We start from the raw sequence: 22,447 nt of genomic DNA, 5'->3' as shown, positions 1-22,447 counted from the left end.
AGGTAAATTAGTATAGTTATTTACCTTCTTCCTGGGGAAGTGATGTCTGCTGCTCAGTAGGCTGGCTTGCCTCATGGGTCCCTGGTAAAACAAAAGTCAACAAATAATCAGTATTTGCAGTATGTATATCTATCTCATCTGGGATGATGGTCCTAATTGCTGTCTCAAGGAAGATTTTAAATAAAATTCAAAATTAATTTCAAATGCCCTATACAAAAATAATGAAGGAAATTATCAGTGAAACAAAGTGAAAAAGAAACCATTATCACATGAAGCAAACAATATTACTTACACAAAAAGGATGCATTTGTAAAATTAAGATATATACATAAATAATATGCATGGCACTATACTAATACGCACAGCTACCTTAGACACAGCTATTCTAGGCCATAAAATACAAGGACATCCTATAAATCTGGTGCATTTCTACACAAAATAATGACTTTGATTGGTTATTACATTTTAAACTAGTCAAAGTACATTTATGTAATTAACAGAAGGCAACATGCACCTAGACTTAAGTTTGCACCAGCTACTGTAGCTACTGTAACTAGTACAAGTGGCATTTGCTTTAGAATTTAATGAAGTTTCTTCTTAGTATAGATTTCATGTTAGTGTCCTTATGGAAATTTGTATGAAATATACAAAATAGAACTGATTGGTGATATGAGGCATCCCTTTTGTGGTTGATATATGTTGTTCATGTCAACTGTTGATATCAGTAAAGTGTGTGGGGCTTGACGCAAAGCAATACACTTCATTAGCTATGACATGCTACAACTCATGGCATCTGCATCAGTAAAGCACTTGCTCTGTCACGCTCAACTGCTATGCACATTGTTCCAAGCTTCATGGCTCAAATGATTATTACCTGACGGAAGGAAAAAACCTTTGTAGAAGAAGGATTCTATTCTTGGTCGTTTACCAAAGATACTAGGTGCTGACAGAGGAATGGGGGGAAGAAAGATGGTGTGTGAACATAAAAATGGCAGCATCAGTACATATAAAACCTAGTTAAAACAAATAATGCTAACAACACAGCAAATTAAAGCATTTACTAGTGAACAATTGTGTTAAGTACTCATGATTATATCAAACTTTCACTTGCAAGGCTCACTGTGATTCTCAGCTACAGCGCTAATGTTAGGCAGACATTACACCAATAACAAACAAAAGCATTAAAGCTAGCTCTTGTAAATGTGGCAAGGCAGGCTTCTAATCAGTGTACATTTCTTTCAGAGTATCCCACTGTATTCAGGTGCTATACTTGAGACGACTGTGACGTGTCTTGTCTTCTAGAGACACAAAGCAATTTGGTATGCAAGTCATTCTTTGATCAGTAATGAACCTTCACCCCTCTTTTGTATCAGCACACTCAAGTCTTTCATTACCTTATCAATCCTTCAGTAAACTATCTAAAGACCTACACACCCCTATTACTGCCATTTTTTGCTTAACTAGCACAAGTCACTAACACCTCTAATACCTAGATGAGCATACAGTATCTACACCAATAACCCCCAGTCACCAGGACTAATAATCCCTCGGGCACACAGCCAAAGAAAAGAAGTTCACCTTCTGGGTTCAGGACGCCTGCTATGGGGGGATCCTCTTCCTTTGCCTGCTCTGAGGATTTAGTAATGGCAAGAGATTCCATCACCCGAGGCACAAACCCTGCCAGCTGAGAGCCTTCCATGGACTCTTGGGAATACCTTAAGGCATTCACTTCCTGTACAGAGCTTTGATTCTCTTCTTGCTGCTGAAACTCACGCAGGGGCTTAACAGTAGCTACTTGGCGAGGATGGGAGGAGCTGCGACTTGAGGGAGACTGTGGTGCTCTGTTTGCTTTCTGCCTCGAAATACTGAGCTTGTCACCTTGCCCAAACTTACCCTCAAACTGCTGGATTATATCGCCAACACTGGCAACCTCCTCTACTACACTACTACCTCCATCTTGAAAACCCTCCGTTCCCTTCAGACATGCAATTTCAACGCTATCCTCTTTCTTTTCAGTATTTTTATGTGTATCGACTTTCCTAGTTCCTGACTCATGGGCAACTCTAAATGGGTATTTCTTTTCCTCAAAAGGTGGCATAACTTTCCTTCCTATTGCAGGTGATACTGGAAGAGACCTACGCTTTTCATCCTCAACAATTTCTTCCCATTGGTCAATTAGGTTTCTGACTCCTACAAAACTTTCAGCATGAGTGTCTTTATTAAATGAAGCTGATGTTGTGCTATTTTTCAACTGTCTCCACATTCTAGGCAAAGTGTGGCGCCATAGCAAAGAAGCCATGAATGCAGGCTTTTGGGGCCTCTTGTCCTGACTAACTGTCTTTCCTGGAGTGTTTTGCCTAATGTGATGGGTGCAAGTGGGCATGGTAGATGTTATCGCATGGCTAGAGTCCACTGTTGGAGAGAAGTCATCATGGTATGGGTGTATATCAGTAACAAATGCTTCAGTATCCTTGAGCCCCAAATGACAATCAGCAATGAATGATTCATCTCCAAAATTTTCAGCTTCCTTCTTATCAATATTATCAAATGAAGGACTAAAACCTTCCCCGGTGTGATGAGCAAGAATATTAGAGCCCTCAAGCAGCTCTTTGGAACTTTGTCTACTGGATGGCAATGCCTCTTTTTCCTTCAGTGTTGGTGATGCATCAATTATATTTAAATTAAAATTCTCACTCTGTATATCTGAGCTTAATTTGTATTTGTGCGTGGATTCATGACTTTCATACGCTGATGGGGAAAGCAAAGACTCATGAGCATAATTTTCTTGGCTTTCCGAGGCCATGCCAGGTCCTTTCCACCTTAGATGTTCTTTGCTTCTGAAAGGCTCCGTATTACTTCCACACAGTTCAGTTGGCCAAACAGGCATCAAAGAATCCATGGAAGATCCTTTCAAAGTTTTCTTTTTTCTCGATATACACATTTTTTCATCTGCAGATTCTGCGCATGTATCAGGACCCAAACATGATGCAGCTCCATGACTGGAAGCATTGCTATCCATTTCTTGTAAGCTACCAGCAAAAGCCAATGTATCCTCTGCATTCAAGTTATGACAAATTCTTTCAAATGGAAACATATGTGGGTGAGTAGAACTATGCAAAAAAGCTGATTTGGGGTCAAAGCTTCTTTTGTAAAGGGCTGAGTGTGCAAGATTTACTGCATTGCTCTCATGATCACATTCTCTTCGGTGAAAGAGTTTTGGTGTCTCACTACATACCTCACTACTTAAATCAAGCAATGGAAGTGAATATGCTTCATATTTTTCACAGTCCTGATGTATAGCACTTGTGCTCAATTCAAAGTGAGCTCTGTGCAACTTTTCTACATCAGAATTACTTAATACAGATTTCTTGTTTGAGAATACATTGTCTGGGGAAGAGGATTGAACTGATTTGTCATTGCCAACAGAGCCAAAGGAAGCATTCTTACTTCTGTCCTGCAAACTCTCTTCTAAGTCTCCAGCAACAGTAGTGTCTAGCAGTGGAGTTGAACAAAATGACCCAAGTTGGGGATCTGAGCCAAAAGATCTTCCAGAATATATGGAACCAATAATAGAACTGCCTATATTACTGAGGTGAGGGCTGGGAAGATCGTCAAAGCTGCTGTCCCTATCCAAATCAACTTGATCAATGACTGTAATGGCATCCGAATCCTTATATGTAAGCTGATCATCAAAAGAATCACTTGATGAATCAAAATCAAGAAGGCGCTCATTCTTAAAATAGTCGGGATCACATAGCGTATCACTGATACTAATTGTATCCAGCAAATTTGGTTGCTCTAGGTAAAGTATTGTTTTAAAGCCTTTCTTGTTGATGCCAGGGGAGGTGAAGTCCCCCATTTCAGACTGCTGAAGAGGGGTATTTCGATCCTGTGACCAGAATCTACGGATTTCTCTCGCCTGATACATTGATGCCACCACCTGTCTGCGCCTTATAACACAGCCATTATGAGCTTCTAATTCCATTTCAGTTTGCTCAGGTCTGTCCTGTGGAGTGTGATAATACACTTGCTCTAGCTCTGCTTCTACAACTAACGGATTGGTCAGCTCACTGCAAAATGGGTCACTTTCTAAAGACAACCCTGGATGTATGCAGAGCTTGGGGTCAGTGGCAGGTGAAGGATAAGGAAGCTCATCTACAGAACAGCTCTCTACAGCACATGTTAGTTGCTGACCAGACAATAAACTGGTGTTAGATGCACACCTGTTACCTTCCCCTTCACCAAGGGACTCTACATCCGTAACGTTATTAAAGTTGTCTTCTGGAAGAAGTAGATTATCCTTTACATGCTTCTCTTCATTTCTAGCTGATGGCACACTTGACTTCTCAGAAATATCCACATTTGAGGCTTCATATTCAGGCAAATCTGTTGGAGGGTGTTCTATTGGCTCATCCTCTGCTCCAGATGCTTCAAAGTCTTCTACATCGGTTATTCCCTCAGGCTCAACTTCAACACCCAGGAGCTTGCTGGAGATGACAGCAGCATCCTCAGTGTAAGTGGTACCATCTGGCCCTTCTTTCAATACAATCGTCTTTTTAACCGCTGCATCACGAATTATGTCTGGGGTTGGAGCATCATACCTGTCCAGGTCTTCAACATCATTATCCGAGTGTGAAAACTCCTCAACATCGGTGTGGTCATTTGGGCTTGCTACACGTACAGCAAGCTTCCCTTTGTCATCTTGGTCACTGAGAAACTCAGTGTCAGTGTGACTGCCTTCACCATGAGCTGCAGGTGTCAGCTTTGAGCGTCCTTTGGCTTTGCGCCGGGGCTTCTTGGACAAAAGAAGCTCCTCAACATCAGTGGTACCCTCTTCATCATCGGGATCAACGTTGAGGGCTACATTTATTGTTTTAGATGACACTTCTATATTTCCAACATCGGAGAGTTCAAAATCCGATGTGGACGTTGTTGTTGCCCCGGCTAGTCTCAATGCCTCCTCCTCAGACACGTCAATGTCTTCCGTGTCTGTTGCACCTGCTTCTTCAATGTCGGAAACAAACAGCTCATCTTTCCCCAGTTTCCGAACAGTGACTTGTGGCACTCCATACTTATCTTCCTTAATGTATACAAGTTCACGTTTTGGGCTTTCAAGTACATTATACTTTAGATGTGGGGGGAGGGGGCTGCGGGGCCGGTCCACCTCAGACGGATCAAAGTCAAGATCTTCCGTATCCGTCAATGGCTCAGCTTTATCTGAGGAAGTCTTCAGTGATCTATTTCTTTCTCCATCACTTATATTTTCAGTATCAGTAAGATTTTCATTTTCTGATTCTATAAAAACAATGCCTTTGACCTCTTCTACTGTTTCCTCATCAATTTTGCTATCTGGAGTAATGACAATAGTCAGAGGACCACTTTCCGTCTCAACAAAGCGGACCTCAGACAGCTGCGGGGCAACTGGAAGCCTCTTGGTTCTTTTCTTATTTTTTGGTGGTCGTTTTATTTCCTCCTCGACGTCTGACTCGGTTACACTTTCCTCACCAGTGTCATCATTCTTTTTTTCAGTCTTTTTGTTTCGAGCTTTTCTTGCTTCTGGCGGAGCATCAAGGTCCTCCACATCAGTCAAACATTCCTCCTCCAGGGCTGTCTGTAAGGTGATCCCTGAACGTTCTGCATCCTTAATTTTTTGCTTGATCTCAGCATCTGCATCTTTCAAAATCTCTTTTTTGGTAATTTTTCCGATATTGGCTTCCATTTCGGTCAAGGTGTATATTTCACCTTCCTGTGCTATCCGACTCATCATATCATCCATTACTTCCTTTTCTTCCTTTTCCTCAATATCAAAATCCTCGGTGTCAGTGAGGGCTGCTTCCTCTGCTTCCTCCACTTCAAGAGTATTTTGTTCGTCATTATCTAAAGGCTCATGCGTTACTTTTTTTCGAGGTACCAGAGGCCTCTCATCTTCCTTTTCATTTATTTCAAAACCTTCTTCATCAGTTTCAGCTCCAGACTCTTCTTTAGCTCGTTCTTCCACATCAGAGATTGTAATTCTCTCTCGATGGGGGGCAGGCATCACAAGATGCTCCACTTTCTCTATAGGTTTGGGCACAAAATCCTCCACATTTTCTGTATCAGATGCTTCAACATCTTCTGTATCTGTTACTTCATCAAAGTCTTCTTCAGGAACTTCGAGATCCATGGTGTCTTCCTCTTTCTCTTCATCACCAGTTAAAATTTCTACATCAGTAAGAGCACTGGAATCTTCTGTGGGGGCAGTGAGGGCTTTCCCAGCTGGCTTCTTGGAAGACGCCTTCTTACGAACCTGCTTCTTGCGACGGACTTTTTCCTTTACTGCCACTTCTGGCTTTGTGGCTGGTTTCTTATTAGTATCTTTATCACTAACTTCCAAGTCCTCAACATCAGTAGTTCCTTCTTGATTGACTTCTACTTTCAAGTGTCTTGTCCTGCTCTTTCTTTCTTTTGAAGTTTCATCATCTGAAGAGTCATCTTTTTTAGTAATTAGGATTTTTGGAGTTGGAAGCTGAGGTTTGAAGTCTTCTTTATTGGACACATCCTCACCCTGAGCCATGTAATAATCAGGCAAGGAGTCGTCAACCTCATCTGGTATTTCTTCTTCTCCTGAAGTGACCATGTCTTCAACATCTGTGAGGCCTTCTACAATATCATCAGCTGGTAAAGCAAGCTCCTGTTGTGAATCTATTTTCTTCATATTTTTCTGATGTTTACCCCGAATATCCTCCTTTTCACCCTCTGAATCAGAGCCATGGAGAGGACTGGACTCCCTGGCATAACCTTCTGTCAGATTGACCACCTCCTTGACAGGCTCAGGGAGTAGTCCCAAGGCCTGCAGGGTAGGAAGGTTTTTCTTTTCTGGGATTATGTCATCTTCCTCCCCAGAGAGATCCATATCTTCGGTGTCTGTTAATGCTCCAGCATCTTGCTTGGGAGCAGCGAGGAGGGCTTTTCTTTTAGGAGTGGGTGAAACATCACCTTCGCTGTGTAACTCTTCAACATCTGTTAAAGCATCTTGAATATCCCCATTCCTGTCTCCGGTGGGGCTTGGTCCACCAGGAATGGAGAGAGTGGCAGCCTCTTTTTCTAGTCCAACAGGCATCTTGACCTCTTCAGTGGATGGTGAGGTCTGTGAAGTAGACACTACATCATGAATACATATATCATCTACTAAAGCAGGAATACTGGACTCTGATGCCTCATGCTCAATATTTAGATCTACCATTTCCTTCTCCATCTCATCTAGTTTTTCAATCAAGGGACCAATTTCAAGATGCATGCCTTCACCAGCCATTAAACTGTGCTCAAGATCATATATGATTGCTTTAAGTTCTTCCGAAACGTGAGTTAATGTAGATTTTTTCTTAGTTTCCTCACTTACAAACACCTCTTCCATCTCACTGTCTACAACAGCCTCACTCTCCTGAATGTCTGATATAGCTGAAAAATTGGCATTTTCTGTGCTTTGTGATACATCTCTTAGCTCATTGCTAGACAAGTCACTTTCAGATGTACTTCCCATTGCTGAACACTTTGCTGCTGCAGCTAACATAGGCTCTTTAGGTGTAACTGCTTCCTGAAGGCACTGAAATCCTTGTTCCACTGATATGTCTACTGTATCATTTGTCTTTTGCTGTGAATGTGTCTCAATCTCATTATTACTCAGAACATATTCATCTTTACTTTGATCATCAAAATCCTTGTATGAGAAACTCTCAGAAGAATCTGTTTGTCTATTTACCATCTCTGTTGAAGATATATCATGACTAACAGGTGGAAGCTTTTTATCTTCTTCAAGGATACCTCGTAACTGAAGACCACGTCCATCATACTCATACAGGCAGAGTTTGTATGGTGACTGATCCATGCTTTCTGAACTATGAGGGTGCTGTTGACTAGCATTCTCAGTAAAAGAAAGATGATCAGCATTTGATTCTGCCTCATGAGCCATTTCTGGCATATCCCCTACAAAGACATCTTCAACAGTACCTCTTATACCCTCAACACTACCATCACAGGGTTCATCACTCTTTGCTCGAGGAAGGTCTTCTTTATAATCCTCAGAGTCATCATAAGTGCTAGTCTCGGCCTTTTTCATATACTGAAGCCAATCATAATCTGATACAGTAACATTTTGATTTTCTTGTGTGACTTGATGCAACTTCTCTGTATTAGTTTTATCTTGTCTTGTTTCTGAAGCCTTGGCAGTCAGTGACTGGTATGCTTTGATGGTCTTCAGCCAACTGTCAGTTTCATTTAATTCTGGAACTCTAATTGGGAAGTCATCTGAGAAGCTCATTTCCATTTCAGAATCAGTTTCTCTTGATGCAGGAATTTTGTGTCTAGACTCCAACATAAAGTCAATGTCTCCTTCAGCACCCAAATCTGTGAGCTTCCTATTCCCTACATCCATGTTATCAATTTGTTTAAGTATATGTTCAGTGATTTCTCTGGCTCTGTCTACATCTGATTTACATTCATCTGCTTTGCTAGTCTCATCTGTCTCTTCTTGACCATCTGCATCAAGCACTAAGGCTTCACCTGTGGTGCTGAACTGATGCAGCATCCTTATATCCTTCTTATCCTGGTCCTGAGGTAAACAGATAATGTTAGCACTTGCAATCTCATCTTCTGTCTCCAATGGTAAGGGAGCACTTTTGTCTTTTGGTGACTGTAAAGGTTCATTCATTGTTTGAATGTCAGCCTCGGACAGCAGTTGGATCTCATCCTCATGAACAGATTTACTTGTCTGATGTTCTTTCTTTCTTTTCTTTGTCTTCCATGTCCCTAATGTATTTCTATCAGCTTCATTACCTCTCTCTGCATTGTACTTTTCTTGTGAACTGACACATTCCCCATAACTTTTAAGTGAATATTTTTCCTCTTGATGCATTTCATCACTCTCCTCTGTTTCATCAACTTCAATAACTGTCTCCATTATTTCAACTATGTCAGTATCTGGAAGGTCAATGTAATCATCATACTCGTCTTCAGGTATAGAAAACTTAGGAATAGCAGATAATTTTGGTGTCTTTGATCCTTGCCTTGACAAGGGTGACCCTGGGCTCGTTACTGTTTGTTGATTAAAACTAGTTGTTTCTTCATATTCCTCTTCAATTTTAGAGAAAGAGTTATCATAAACAGGCACATCAATACTTCTGCCAGGTACAGTCTCTTCTACACTAGCACTTTCATGTCTGGCAACAAAACCTATGCTCTGAAGGTTACTTTGCCTGATGTTATCTACATAATCATCAGGCAAAAATGGAACAGCTTGTTGTTCTGGTGCTGAGCCTGGCAATGTCCAGTCACTTTGGTTTGCAAGTGCTTTCAATGATAATAATTCAGACTCTGCATGGAACAAACTTTCCTTTTCCAAAGCCTGTTGTACAGCTTCTTCTGTGCATGGCCTAGGTAACTGTACACGAGACTCATAAACTTGAAAGTTACCTGAAGGTGACAAATATTCTAAATTTTCATAATATCTTGTAAAATTATTATCATCTTCTGTCCCTCCTTCAGGAACTCTTGAAAAAATATCTTGATTTTCCTCATTCACCTGAATGCATACGTCTTCCTCACTCTTATCACCAAGAAAATCTGATGTAGGAGCCATCACCTGAGATTCATTACTATCAGGCATCTGATATGCCAGGAAATGCAGCTCTGTGACAGAGGTGGTGCTGACATAATGTGTTGGTGGATCAGCTTCACCCAGCACATCCCTGGCTGCTGAAGTCACTGATGCACCTTGTGCTACTGACTCAAAGCTTTTGTCTCTTTCCTCACTATTATCTACATAGCTCTGAACAGAGTCATATGGAGCTGATAATATAATATTTCCCTCATCAGCTTTAATTTTTTCTTTCTCAAGGTATTTGCTTAACTCATAGTCTACAGAATCTGTGTGCATTACATTACCAACACTGTGTAGTTGTGATTGAATTTCTTCTCTCTTTTCATGTACCATCCCACTTACTTTCCCATCTTCTACTGTATAATCTTTTCCTATGAGATTTTGTTCATTACTATTCCTACCATGGACATGTTCTCCCTCACCATCACTGATCCTAGCTTCACTCTTAGCACTTCCTTTAGAAGTAAGTTTATAAACTTTTTTCAAGAAAGACTTTAATTTAGACTTGCTTTGTTTTTCACTACCTGTGGTTGAAGCACTACCTACACTAATAGCTACAGGGGACAAACGCTTAATATCTACAAGGCTTGAGGGACTCTTAGGTTCGGACTTAACACTGTGTTCATCGAAAGATCCCTCAGGAACCATCTCATAGCGGGAGGGGGAGTACTTGGCAGTTTGAGAAGGGTCAACAGACTTAGCATAGTATCCCTCCATGGTAGAGTAACCACTATCAGGATTAGGTTTATCATCAAAACCAGGTTGGACAAATTGCTCTGGGAGGGAAGGCTCATGTACTGGTGTATTAGGTCTGAGACACAAATACTCATTTCCACCTGTGTGCTCACCTCCCATACCAGCAGCAGGATCTTCTTCACTCTCACGGCACATTTCCTTTATTGTGGGTAAACGCTCCTGTTCCTGCTCCTCTTCTCGATTAAGGAATTCTTTGAACTCCCTGAGAGGAGTAGGAGTATCAGGAGTGGGTGTGTCTGCCTGCCGCAATTCTTTCACTTCCTGCTTGATCTGACTAGTGGCTTCCTTCACTTCCTGCATCAATCCACGCACCTCCTCCTCTACAGAAGGGGCACGAACTATTGTCATGTGGTCATGAGAGTTCCGGTCTCGCACTTGGGAATGGCTTCCCACTGGCCTCTTTTCCACCTTAACTTTGACCAAAGTGGTGGTGCGAGGCGAGGAGCGCACAGAACGCTCAAGGCGAGGCACGGCACCACTCTCATTACCTGAAACTCGTTCACCCACTGCTGAGGGCTCACTCTTGTCCAATTCTTCCTGTTTTGACTCTTCTCTGCCTGCCATACTTCCTTCTTGCTCGGGTTCCTGAGAAGGGTCGTTTTCCCTGCCAAATCTGGCAGGGTCGTTCGTTGTGCATTCTGCATCGTCGGATGATTCGTTAGAGTTCGAAGTTATCATGAGTGTCGTTGGACGGTGTGCTGAGGACGGTGTAACTTCTGTTGTTTGGTATGGATCACCAACTAAAGCTACTGGGACTTCACTATCATCTAATCTTTCAAGGGTTTGCATTTCCACCTCCCTTGCCTCTTCACTCTCCTCTTTTTGGGATATTGTTTGATGAACAGAACAAGAGACTCCTTCTGAAGTTTGATCACCTATTGATGTCTCTTCCACTCTAGCCACTTCAGAGGGTATAATTTCAGCTTGATTAAAAGAACCTGGATCACTATACTCTACTTGACTACACACAGTGTCATCCTGGGCAGAGCTATGTTTCAGGTTCTGAGTTTCTATCTCTTTAGCTTCTTTTAAAGAGCCTATAGGGATATCTCTATCTTTTAATTTGCCAGAACTCTCTTCTAGTTCTTGAGTTTTGTCACAAGGTTGATCTGAACCCGCAAGCTTTGAGGCCTCATCATGACCTTTTCCTTCATCTGGCGTTGGACTAAACTGCTGTGGTTGCTTTTGCTCTTGGTGCTGCTTGAGATGCTGTAACTCCTGTATGACATCCTCTGGGGCATGAAGGGTGACACGGCTCTCTGAATGTAAGGTGAACTGCAGGCACTGTGGCGAGTTTTCATCCTCAATCTGAATGTTAGTTGTTGCTGAGAGAGGACAACCCCAGCTTGTTGTGGTGGTAATGGTGTGGGAACTTCCTCTAGAGTGTGACTTCTCTACTACTTGCTCTGCATTATGCCTTGCCTCCAACACAGTAATTGGGCTGCAGCCTCGCTCCTCCGTCCGGCTACTCTGTGCAGGGTCAGCGGGTATGAAGGCAGGTATATCTTGAGAGTGTTCCATTGCATTGTAAGAAGGTTGCTGAGATGGGTCCTCATGAGATATCCTGCCATCCTCTATCCGGGGCACCATCTGCTGGGTTAAGGCTGCCACAGAAGAAGAGGTCAGACACTGAGGTCTTTCGTGTAAGCAATGCCTCTACACCTGTGAGCTACCAGTCCTCCTTGCTGCTACCTCACTGCCACCTCCAGGACAGATGAGGAGCATTGGTAATATAAGGGGAACAGGTGTGGTGGTTGTGATGATAGTGGAACTTAAGCACAAATTCTACAACTTAACCCAGAGTAGCAACAGCACGCCACCAACTAAATTTTGTAAAGCAGAATAACGCTCAGACTTGGTGGAATGGATTATAACAACAAAGAGGAGTAAGCCATTCGGTATATAATGTGACTGTGATATAAGCCAACAAGGTTCCTGTCTACCTCAGCTCTAGCAGTGTCTCTGTAATGAGGCATAGTTTCTAGTTTGGGTCATGCCAGCTCGTGCAATATGTATTTAAGGACTATTTACAGTAAACTGTCTCCCTAGGCAGAAGTGTTTTATAAATCTTCAGTCTTCAGAACCTTAATGCAGAGGCTGTAAACTATTCTTCTGAATACAATCTCTACTAGCAGTAAGTTCCATTTTTATTGTGAATATTACAGTATGCACTTTCCTTTTAATTCATGAAAATACAATCTAGAAGCCTGCCACCACCAATTTCACATCTATTCATACCAATGCACTGCCAAGAACACAATAACCTAATTAGTATTTAGTTTTTAGCATTCATTTGGAATGAAAGTAAATGTAATGTCATCAAGTAGGGACTAGCAAACCATAAAAGGTTAGACAAACTAAATGAAAGTATAATAAAGGTAACTATAAGCAATTAAAAACATATGCTGTTCATGCTAATGAAGCAAAAGAAAACCCAAGTGTTGAAATAAAATGCACAAAAACACATGATGTTGTTCTGGAGTTCATGAACTCTGTTGAAATACTGGCAAGTGTTCAATCATTCCATGAATGACAACTATTTCTAAAATGGACCATTCTACAATACACCTGAGCAAGGTTTGTACAAGGCTCTCTAGCAATAGAAATAAAAAAAGAATATTGGAAGATGTGTAGATCAAGGAACCAAGGAAAAGTTAAGGAGCTTAGGAATGATGGGTTGAAGGGAAGGTCTCAAGAGACAGGAATGTACTGGAAGGAGGGAAGAAAATGGCAGCAGATGGAGGAACTGATACCAACACAGGGTTACACTCACGGCTCAGGACCTAGGATGCCCAGCAAAATTAAGGGGCATAAAAACTATCTAAAGTTCAGATAGTAGACTAAGGGGAAAGAGCAATTACTATAAATAATTGACTGGCAAAGATGACATACAAGAGCTGGGAGGGATTACATAGAAACTAAAGGGATAGTATGTTACCATGGTTACAAACACATTCTAGGATTGGACACCATTTAGCTACTTTGATCAAGCTCGTAACTTAGTAAAAATATTCCAAGCAGTCTATATTGGTATTGAAAGGTGTGTGTATATATATATATATATATATATAGGTATATATATATATATATATATATATATATATATATATATATATATATATATAGATATATATATATATATATATATATATATATATATATATATATATATATATATATATATATATATATATATATATTATATATATTTTAGTTAGTTAGTTTGTTATAATTATTGTAAACATTTATATGACCACTTTTCTGAAAACTTATTGTAGGTACTGACTGATGTATCTTGTAAAAGCAAATAAAAACATGACAATATTTACCAACTATGAAATAATAATTCAAGTCATGCTATTGGAAAATTTATGCTAAAGTTGCAGAAGATCAGAGCCTTTTGTTTCTCTAGGGCACAAAAATGGTGGGATTCATCAAGGATCAATTCTAAGTGAACATGTAATGGGAAAACCTCGCCCCGACATTGTCATCATCTGTGCTATGAAATATGACTCCTCCAGATTTCAAATGAGCATCCGTGGCAACATAGAGGCATTACTAAGCAATAGATATTGGTCCTAAAAACTATGCATAGTGGAAAAAGTAAAATTTAAGCTTATTTCAATATACACTAATACAAACTTTTATATAATGCAAAGTAATATCAAAGATGAGGGAAAAGCATAAAAAGCATAATATATAGTATATATAAGTATATATTTGTTTGTTTGTTTGTTTGTTTGTTTGTTTGTTTGTGTGTGTGTGTGTGTATGTGTGTGTGTGTGTGTGTGTGCATGAATTCAATCTGTACTTAAGCCAGCTTGGTGTGTAAAGATAATAAAAGTATGAATTAGCTTTTCATTAAAGCTGCAATGTTACATGACTGAATGTAACTCATTAAAATGCAGATGAACATTTTTAACAAAATATTAAGTTATTTTATTCTGAATTTTTTTTTAGCTCACTGACATTTGCTTTGGAAACAACTTAGGTAATAGTGCTTATGTTCAGTTTTGCAAAATGGTGAACCTTCTCTAATATCACTGTGATGTTAACAGCTTTGCGTTTCTTGATGACAGTAAAAAAAGGAAGGAAAGCAACTGCAGGAACCAATATCTTTTATACTAGGCAAAATAAAGCTGAGAAAACTCAGAATCGACCATGTGCCTTCATAGCAATCAACCAGTCTAAGAGGGCTGTGTGTCCTCAGCAAGACTCCTGACATACCACTCCTTATCTCTCCTCAGGAGAGCTCTAGTCCTATGCAACATAGCCCAATATTAGTCCCAATACCCTGGCAGTGTGACTTTTCTCGACATTCTCCAGTGTCTCCCCTGAGGCAAAACCACTCCTCCATTTTAGATGCTCTCCGAAGCACTATTTTGCAACTTGAAAAGTTTCACGTTGAAGATATCCCACAGTTCTACAGGGTTCTCAAGGGTGGAGAGCATCATTGTACTGATATGAGACTGTCACTTCATACTCATGAGCACATGCCAAGTCTTTCTGTCTCTTGAGATGGAACACAGCGTGGCTAAATCTTGCGATTCTTTTAGACATGATATGCAACTTGAGAACTGTGCCAACAAGTCTATGATCAGATGCAAAGAACTCAGCATCCCGTAAAACCCTGCAGTTACCTCTCCAGCACTGTTACATCAAGTCCAGCGGTGCAGCTCTGGTCTCTGGTTCCAAGAACCTGCAATTCTCAACTTCCTGGATCTTGCAAAATTCAGGAAGAGAGAGCTGTTGATGTACCTGGTACCAGAACCATGGGGATCAACACATGACTCATAGCCAACTCTGCTAGTGCCAGTACATAGAAGCACTGAAATTGCCCAAGACAATATTTGCGTCCCGAGGAGGACATTGATTTAATTCAGAGTTGGGTATGGCATAAAACTTCTTCTCTTTAGTTTCACAAATCTCAGTAAGAACATACAGTCAAACCTCTGTTTACGACTTTAATTCGTTCCAGAATTTTGCTCGCACACCAAAACACTCGTAAACCAAAACTAATTTCTCCATTGAAATTAATGTAAATCCTATTAATGCATCCCATATCAAAAAATATATATAAAAATCATTTTACATGCTATTTTTTTTACAGAATTAAAGTTTTTACAGAATTAAAGTAATTTTACTAACATACAGCAATGATAAATAATATGAAACACAAATCAAGGAGTTACGGTTGTTATGGAGAGTTCCACAACTGCTAACTACACTTGAGGTGTAGGCTTTGCGCCTTGGGGTTTAGCAGCCGCAGTTCCCTTATTCTCGAGGCACCGGAACTACATTCGACCATCAACATGAAGCTAACCCAACGTATCGTCCGAGATGGAGGGTGAACTGGAGTCAGTCATGTCCAGGACTGCATACAAGCTGCTGAGGCTCGTCCCCCGTTCCTGTTGTGAGCTTAGTATCCACCGTCCCTGTATTCTTCTTTGCAGCACCATCCCTTTTAACCATCTTTCTGGGAGACATTGTTAAAGCACAAAGAACTCACACTGTAGTGCTGAAAACACACTGTAGTGCTGAAAACATGACACGAGCGCACGGATGCTATTTCTACGAGTTCACAACGCGGACTGAGGCTAGAGCCGTTATCTGGTGGTCAAGAATTACCCTAGACCGAGCAAGAATTAACCCCAAATCTTGCAAAATTCTTACGTTCCTTGTTCTGGCACGTCAGAATTTAAAGATTTTCCCCCAATTCTCGGCAAGAATCGTGAGTCCTGCGCAAGTCGCAGCGGGGCTAGGTACGGCCACTGTCTTGCTGGCCGCACTTCCGTAGGCCTATGGCGATGACCTTTTGCTGAGCCTCCTATGGGTAACCCTGCCAGGTGGGGGTGGATATAGAGTTCACAAGGTTACTGTTGTGTTATTGTTGCACCAGAGACCATTTTAAATCATCACTGTAGGATAAGTAAAAACTTCCCGGTATGAAAACATCATCGTCATCGTTGGAAGCAAGGCAGTGAAACGATGCCATTTGCCAATATTTTGCAGAGAAAAAGGACGTTTTAAGAAACTCTGTCGCATGCAATGACGCTAAGCAGCTACTGAAATACTCCTATGAACTGTAGATCCCGTAACTGTGAGTAAATTAACGCATGTTGTCCTTGATGAGTGACAAATTGAGAAATAGTGTTGGTTCATCCAATCATATGGTCAAGATTGAGTGCTCTGGCAGATTACGGGAGGGAAGTGAAAAACAGTCTCAAGAATGGGGGGTCGTTCAAGAAGGCCATATATCGCCAGATGACGCCTTAGGGTTGCAAATTTGCCACCCATTCCCTAAAATATGGAATGCCATTTGTTCCATTTTTGCCTGTCTGAATGGTCAAGCAGATAAAATTCAGCATTTTAAAACTGTAGTGAGTGCATTTTTTGGTGAACCACAAAACCAGTCCATAAAATTATGTTTGTCAAGGGTCATCTTGAAATATGAATAAAATACGCGTCGTAATGTCTTTGCCCCCTTCCTCTTGCCTTCACCAGCAGCGGGCAGCGGCTGTCAGTCTTGGCAGGCCAGAGAAATTTAAGGGTTGCCATTCGTTCCTTAAAGTATGGATTTGTTCTGCATCAGAGAAGGGGGATGTTGCATTCCTAATTTTTTTTAGCTCAAGGTGGTAGCCCTAACTGTGACTCTATTCCCATTGTTTTCTGCTTTGAGCACACTCGTCTTTCAGCGAACAAAGGGAACCCACGCTCACGTCTTCGTCTTGTACAAAGAGACACGCCAGTCCTCGTCAAAAGACCGACTTGGTCGGCTAGGCTGATGTGAGCCAATAGAGTCAGTTTGAGGTCCCTCCTCGAAGGGATATACACACTTGACCATGACGGCCTCCATATAGCCTGTGTCCCCACTCGGCAACAAAAAAATAAAAAAATGGAACAGGATGCTCACATACCAAGTCACCACTCGTAAACCAAGGCATTTTTTGTGGGATTTTTTGCTCATAAATCAAAACACTCGCAAGCTAAGGCACTCGTAAACTGAGGTTTGACTGTTTACAGCAACAAGACACATGAAGCCCAGGGTGTGCTTCAGCCTCAGTTGCATTTTGTGCTTATTAACTAGGGGATTCTCATCCACAAATGGGTGCAGATGGCTGGAAATGCCTATAGCTATCCCCTTAAGATAGTTACCATTGTTCATGCTGGACCAGTAGCAGGTGTACCCTCCACTACTGACCTCGCCACTGCAAGTCGCATAATATCCACCCTCAGCTTTCTGAGAGCTCATTCGCTAGATAAGGAAGTTGTTGATCTTTCAAGAGGCTCAGGACATTCCACGAGCACACATGAAGAACCCTTCAAAGGTTGATTCTGGGCCTGGTACTGCAGGCAGGTGCCACTTCTGCATCTCCCTGGCCACTATCAAAACAAAGAAGGACTAGGGGACCCTTTGAATGCAGGGATCCCACATGCTTTGTCCTACACCCATCATAGGTGTCAGACCCACTTAATGTGAATGCATCAAGGAACCCTGCCACATGGTCAGGGCCCTCAGCAAACCCAGGTTGGGGTTGAGGCTCACAGCATGACCACGACCTCTACTTTTTATCTTGTGTTAAAATTTTGAGGGGAGGGGTTGCAAGCCCCATCCCAACCAACCCAGATCAGGGGCTGGACTGACTGCTAGACATTGGCAGGGACAAAGGGTCCCTGAGAGGACCACCTTTAATATAATGAACCTCCATTGGTTGCAGTAAATTTATATGATCAAGAGACAGTAAGAATGTCCAGTTTCATTAGAGAAGATGGGCCTGGGGTCCATTTGATATTCAAATTTCATTCCTGAATAAAGATACTCAGGCTGGATGCAGGGAAACATAACTACTGATAATGATGATGACAACTATATTATCCAGTCACCTTCCCATTCTGGATTATCTTTATCTAATAATACAAGAATGCTTTCTTTTCATAATTTTGCTCATATTCTTTCTTTGATATCTCAGTTTTACAGCAAGGTGTGAGTTTATCATTTACTAATTATATGCCTAGGAGCATAACAGATTTTATGCCTAAAGTATTGTTGTGAATTTATTGTTCGCAACACACACTTGCAAGGCCTGAATCACACCCACCGACTCACCTGAAAGGTTACCAGATCCTTCCTCCCAAAAAGTACCCCAATACCCCTTCCCCCATGGGCCCAAAAGAATGAGATACTGGTAATACTTATGGATGTAGGGTTTTCAGAATAGGTTGTTCTGAAGTGTGTCGGCTAAGGTGTGCCGGCCTGTAGTAATGTAGAGGTAGTAAGTAGACGACACGTTGTTTGTGTGTTCTACAGCAGTGTATACGCACTGAGGTCTTGCCACGTTGGCGTCTAACAGCTGACTGACTGCGTGGGGCAAAAATGAGTGCCCTTGTGAGCTGGATGCCGGCAATTTCACCGAGCATTCCAGAATATTCTTATACATGGTTCGAAGTGAATTTGAATAGCAACTGCTAATTTCATCGTTATTTTACTTAATGGCATTTATTAATCTCGCTTTATTTACCAGTTATGCCTTTAGAAAGGTAATGGGCAATGCAGTATTTCCTTTATTGTGGAACAACTGCACTGACCAATTACCCACGGCTGCTCAGCTTTGCTTTCAGATCCCAGTTCACCTCCTGGACAACCCTTCATTCCTAACAGTATAGAATATTTACCATAACAGTTCAAGCTTCAAACTCTGTTCAGGAATCTCTTTACAAGGGACGCTGTGTCACTATGTTTCATAACAACTCATCATTACCTCACAACTTTATTAAAAAATTCTCAGGTGCAGCAACGAATAGACAATGTATGCAACCCTTGAATGAAAAATATTCTTTGCTAATCTAATCCAGTTTCAGGTTAAACAATATATTTTCACTTCCTTCCTACCTTCCTACCGATACTTTTACACAACACTTCGCTCTTCGCTACAATTTTTGTTTTTTTTATCATTCTGTCCTTGCACGTCACTTGAGTGATGAAAAGTAACAGGACCTTGTTGTTTTCATCCTGTACTGTGTACTATACTTGAATTTCTAATAGCTTTAACTTAATCACATAATAAAGCTGTTTCCTCTAGATGACCGTTAAAAAGTTAAAGAGTACTGCAGAATATATAATAATGTCCAGAATAAAATAGAACAAAATAAGAATTTAATAAAATATTGTCCAGTATTCCTCCTTTATAGGAAAGTACTACATTATGCACATTATAATTCATCATTAACATGAACATTTCTGAAGGATAGTACTTTACCTATTCTGGCTGGGAGAAGTTATATTGCCACTGTTGCTTATTCTTGTTTCCTTATTTCACTACCTTTGTTGGTGTTTTTTCAGTGTTATTTTCAGTACTCTGCACTTCATCAAAGCAATTCCAAAAAAGCTCAGAAAAGGTGTTGGTAGAGATGTTCTTGCTGCCCCACAGTTGGAAGTACAACTGAGGAAGGCTTCCCTCCTCAGCCGTGGCATCCATTGAAGATTACAGCAAGAACATGTAAGGCATCCCACAAGCAGCCGTGTCACCGCTAAGCCCTCACACAATGTCCTCAACTCTATTCATCACTCAACAGACATTCATGGAGCAATAATGAAATGTGCAGTGTCAATGGTTTGATAACCTTTCCTTAATCTTTCAAATGTACTCTAGATGAAGTAACAGTACAATTAGATGAAAAAAATCTGCTTTTATCAAAGTTCTTAAATTTCATTTATGTATAATTATTTCATTTTTTGTTTTCTTTATTCTTAGTGAATATGTATCAAATGTGCTTTGTTCTTAATTGTTCAGTTATTTATGTGTTCTCTTTGAAGCTGGGAGTAAGATGTAGAGAGAGGATAGAAAAGAATATATCTTGTATGCAACTTTTGAGAAAACCTCAAAACATCTTGATATCATTGACATTAAAGTTTGCAATCAATCTTATTGAGCTAGTAGCTTAAAACTCAGTTACCCTACAGCAATGCTAATGAAATGAGCTGATATTAAGGCAGTCTGCTGGAGAGGATACAACCCAACGATTCCTGTTTTTTTCCTCAGAAAGCATTTTGTTATGTGACACCATCATTATCATTATTGATTAACATGTTCCCCTGCTACAAAGACAGCAGTGATAGTATATCATGAATATATTAATATAAATAAATAATTCTTAATGGCTCAATAGCCATTTTCAATACACCACTGCTTCACTTATTATGTCATGCTACATCTCAAACAGTGGCAGCCAACATTCTGATCAACCTATGAAAAGGAATAACTGGGGCCACCACAAAGAGGCCATCAAAGTGCCTCTACAGCTAATGAGAGAAGAATCCGGGCGAAGCATCTCCTCCACTCTGTCCTCAGTTAGTGTCTCGCAGCCTTGGAACATAATGGCAATCTAACAACTGATAATTCACCAGTGAGTGTTGCCTCACTCAAACTGTCACCTGTCCAATAGTTTTCTTGCAAACTCTCCCAAAATTGGATATCAACAACACATTATGAATTGTAATCAATAAGAAGATATAGATGTATGTATATGTGTGAATTATACACCATACACACACACACACCTATATATCTCTGTAGTTATCTAACATCACAGTAATATTACAGAACTTATAAATAAAGAATAATCTAGCCTTGGAAAATGGGACAATGGCTCACCCTTTGAAAATGATTGATGTTTGTATGTGAATGGTAACCCCTATGCAATGATTTTATCACTTTTACATGCTAGGTGAGTGGATGACTTATCGGTCTTTCAATTTTATACTCTGAGATTAATGAAGAAAATTCTAGAAATGCATAGGATGGAGTACTTCAAAACAAGCACAACAATGAACTAGCACACACAGGTATAAATGAAGCTTTGTTAGTGTCTATGCAGAGTGGAACTACATCACAGAGGAGGTAGATGAGCAGAGCCTTTCCATGGTGGTGTTCAGAAGTATAATTAACAGCACAACTCCATAATATCCCTAGGTACTACTTTCTTGGTCTTTGCACATACACATATTTTGGTAATTCAGGAGCTGCAGACTTCTCAGTTTCCTGTTGTTACTTTAATAAATAAATGCTGCAAGGGGTATAACCCTACCTACTCAAAGCTCGATCCTTCACTGAAGACAATGCTTATCTTGTTTTTTCAGTTATATATAATTTAGAGCAATTGACATTTGAGAGCCCCATACAGTGAAGACATGAGTTACATACCTCCATCAAGCTGCTTCAGAGGTTCGTCAGCACCCGGAAAGCTCACATCAGCGGTGCCCCGTGTGGAGGACATCTGGCTGGACTCTACAGACGCCTGAGTGAAACCATCTGTTGGCACATAACAAGTGTGATAGGACTGTAATAAAACCCTGGGGTACTAGTGAGGCTAATGTAGATACACTCACGGTCTTGGGTAGTAACAGGATAGTTGTGATGATAGTGATGTCTGAACAAACTGCAGTTGACATAAACAACATTACTTTTACTTTCATCAAATAAAAAGTGCATCATAATTTTCTGATGTAACAAATACTGTACTAAGCAGCAAGGTGAGTGAGGTCAGCTGCCGGAGAAATAGTGCAGTGCAACACTGGACGAGTAACTCAATTATAGGATTTGGGTCACTTCCGTCACCCATAATCCAATTACAGGAAGATGTAGGGTTTCTCTTTCGCTCTAACCAGCCTGGTCCACATCATGGGCAATATGTTCTACTTGGAAAACTGCTATTATTATATTCTTTAACTTTTGTCATAATATTTTCTAAAATATGATTTGGTGCAAATATATCAATATTGACATTAATGACAGTCCACATTAAATAAAATAAAAAATAAATAGAATAAAGATAGCTGTGAAAATTCGACCAGAGAAATTATATGCAGCATAAAAATATCCCTCTATTAAGAATTTGCTTGATATGTCAAAGGGAATGGAAATTCAAGAAAATGGATTGCCTGAATTCAAGTGATGCAGATTTTCAAAATGCATTTAACTGTATGTATATTCATGGACACATGCATGTTACTACACGCACGCACGCACACACGCACACACATGCACACAGGCATACACG

The 22,447-nt window shown here is 40.6% G+C and overlaps 1 protein-coding gene across 50 annotated transcripts in view; it reads right to left on the bottom strand.

Annotated features, from left to right (window-relative positions):
* Positions 1-22,447, bottom strand: part of LOC126981009 (ankyrin-3-like) — a 224,740-nt gene that overhangs the window by 22,557 nt on the left and 179,736 nt on the right. For 35 of the 50 annotated variants that reach the window (XM_050831610.1, XM_050831612.1, XM_050831611.1 and 32 more), the window contains 4 exons: positions 21,592-21,699; positions 10,483-11,994; positions 875-943; positions 25-81 (listed from right to left, as the gene is read on the bottom strand). In XM_050831610.1, the coding sequence (XP_050687567.1) occupies positions 25-81; positions 875-943; positions 10,483-11,994; positions 21,592-21,699 (1,746 nt within the window). The remainder of the gene's footprint in view (positions 1-24; positions 82-874; positions 944-10,482; positions 11,995-21,591; positions 21,700-22,447) is intronic. The other 15 variants (XM_050831592.1, XM_050831601.1, XM_050831594.1 and 12 more) reach the window with 3 other exon arrangements.

This window comes from Eriocheir sinensis, chromosome 46 (genome assembly GCF_024679095.1).
Source record: "Eriocheir sinensis breed Jianghai 21 chromosome 46, ASM2467909v1, whole genome shotgun sequence".
Taxonomy (NCBI): Eukaryota; Metazoa; Arthropoda; class Malacostraca; order Decapoda; family Varunidae; genus Eriocheir; species Eriocheir sinensis.
The sequence above is the reverse complement of the archived record's forward strand: the minus strand, read 5'-3'. Positions and strand labels throughout refer to the sequence as shown.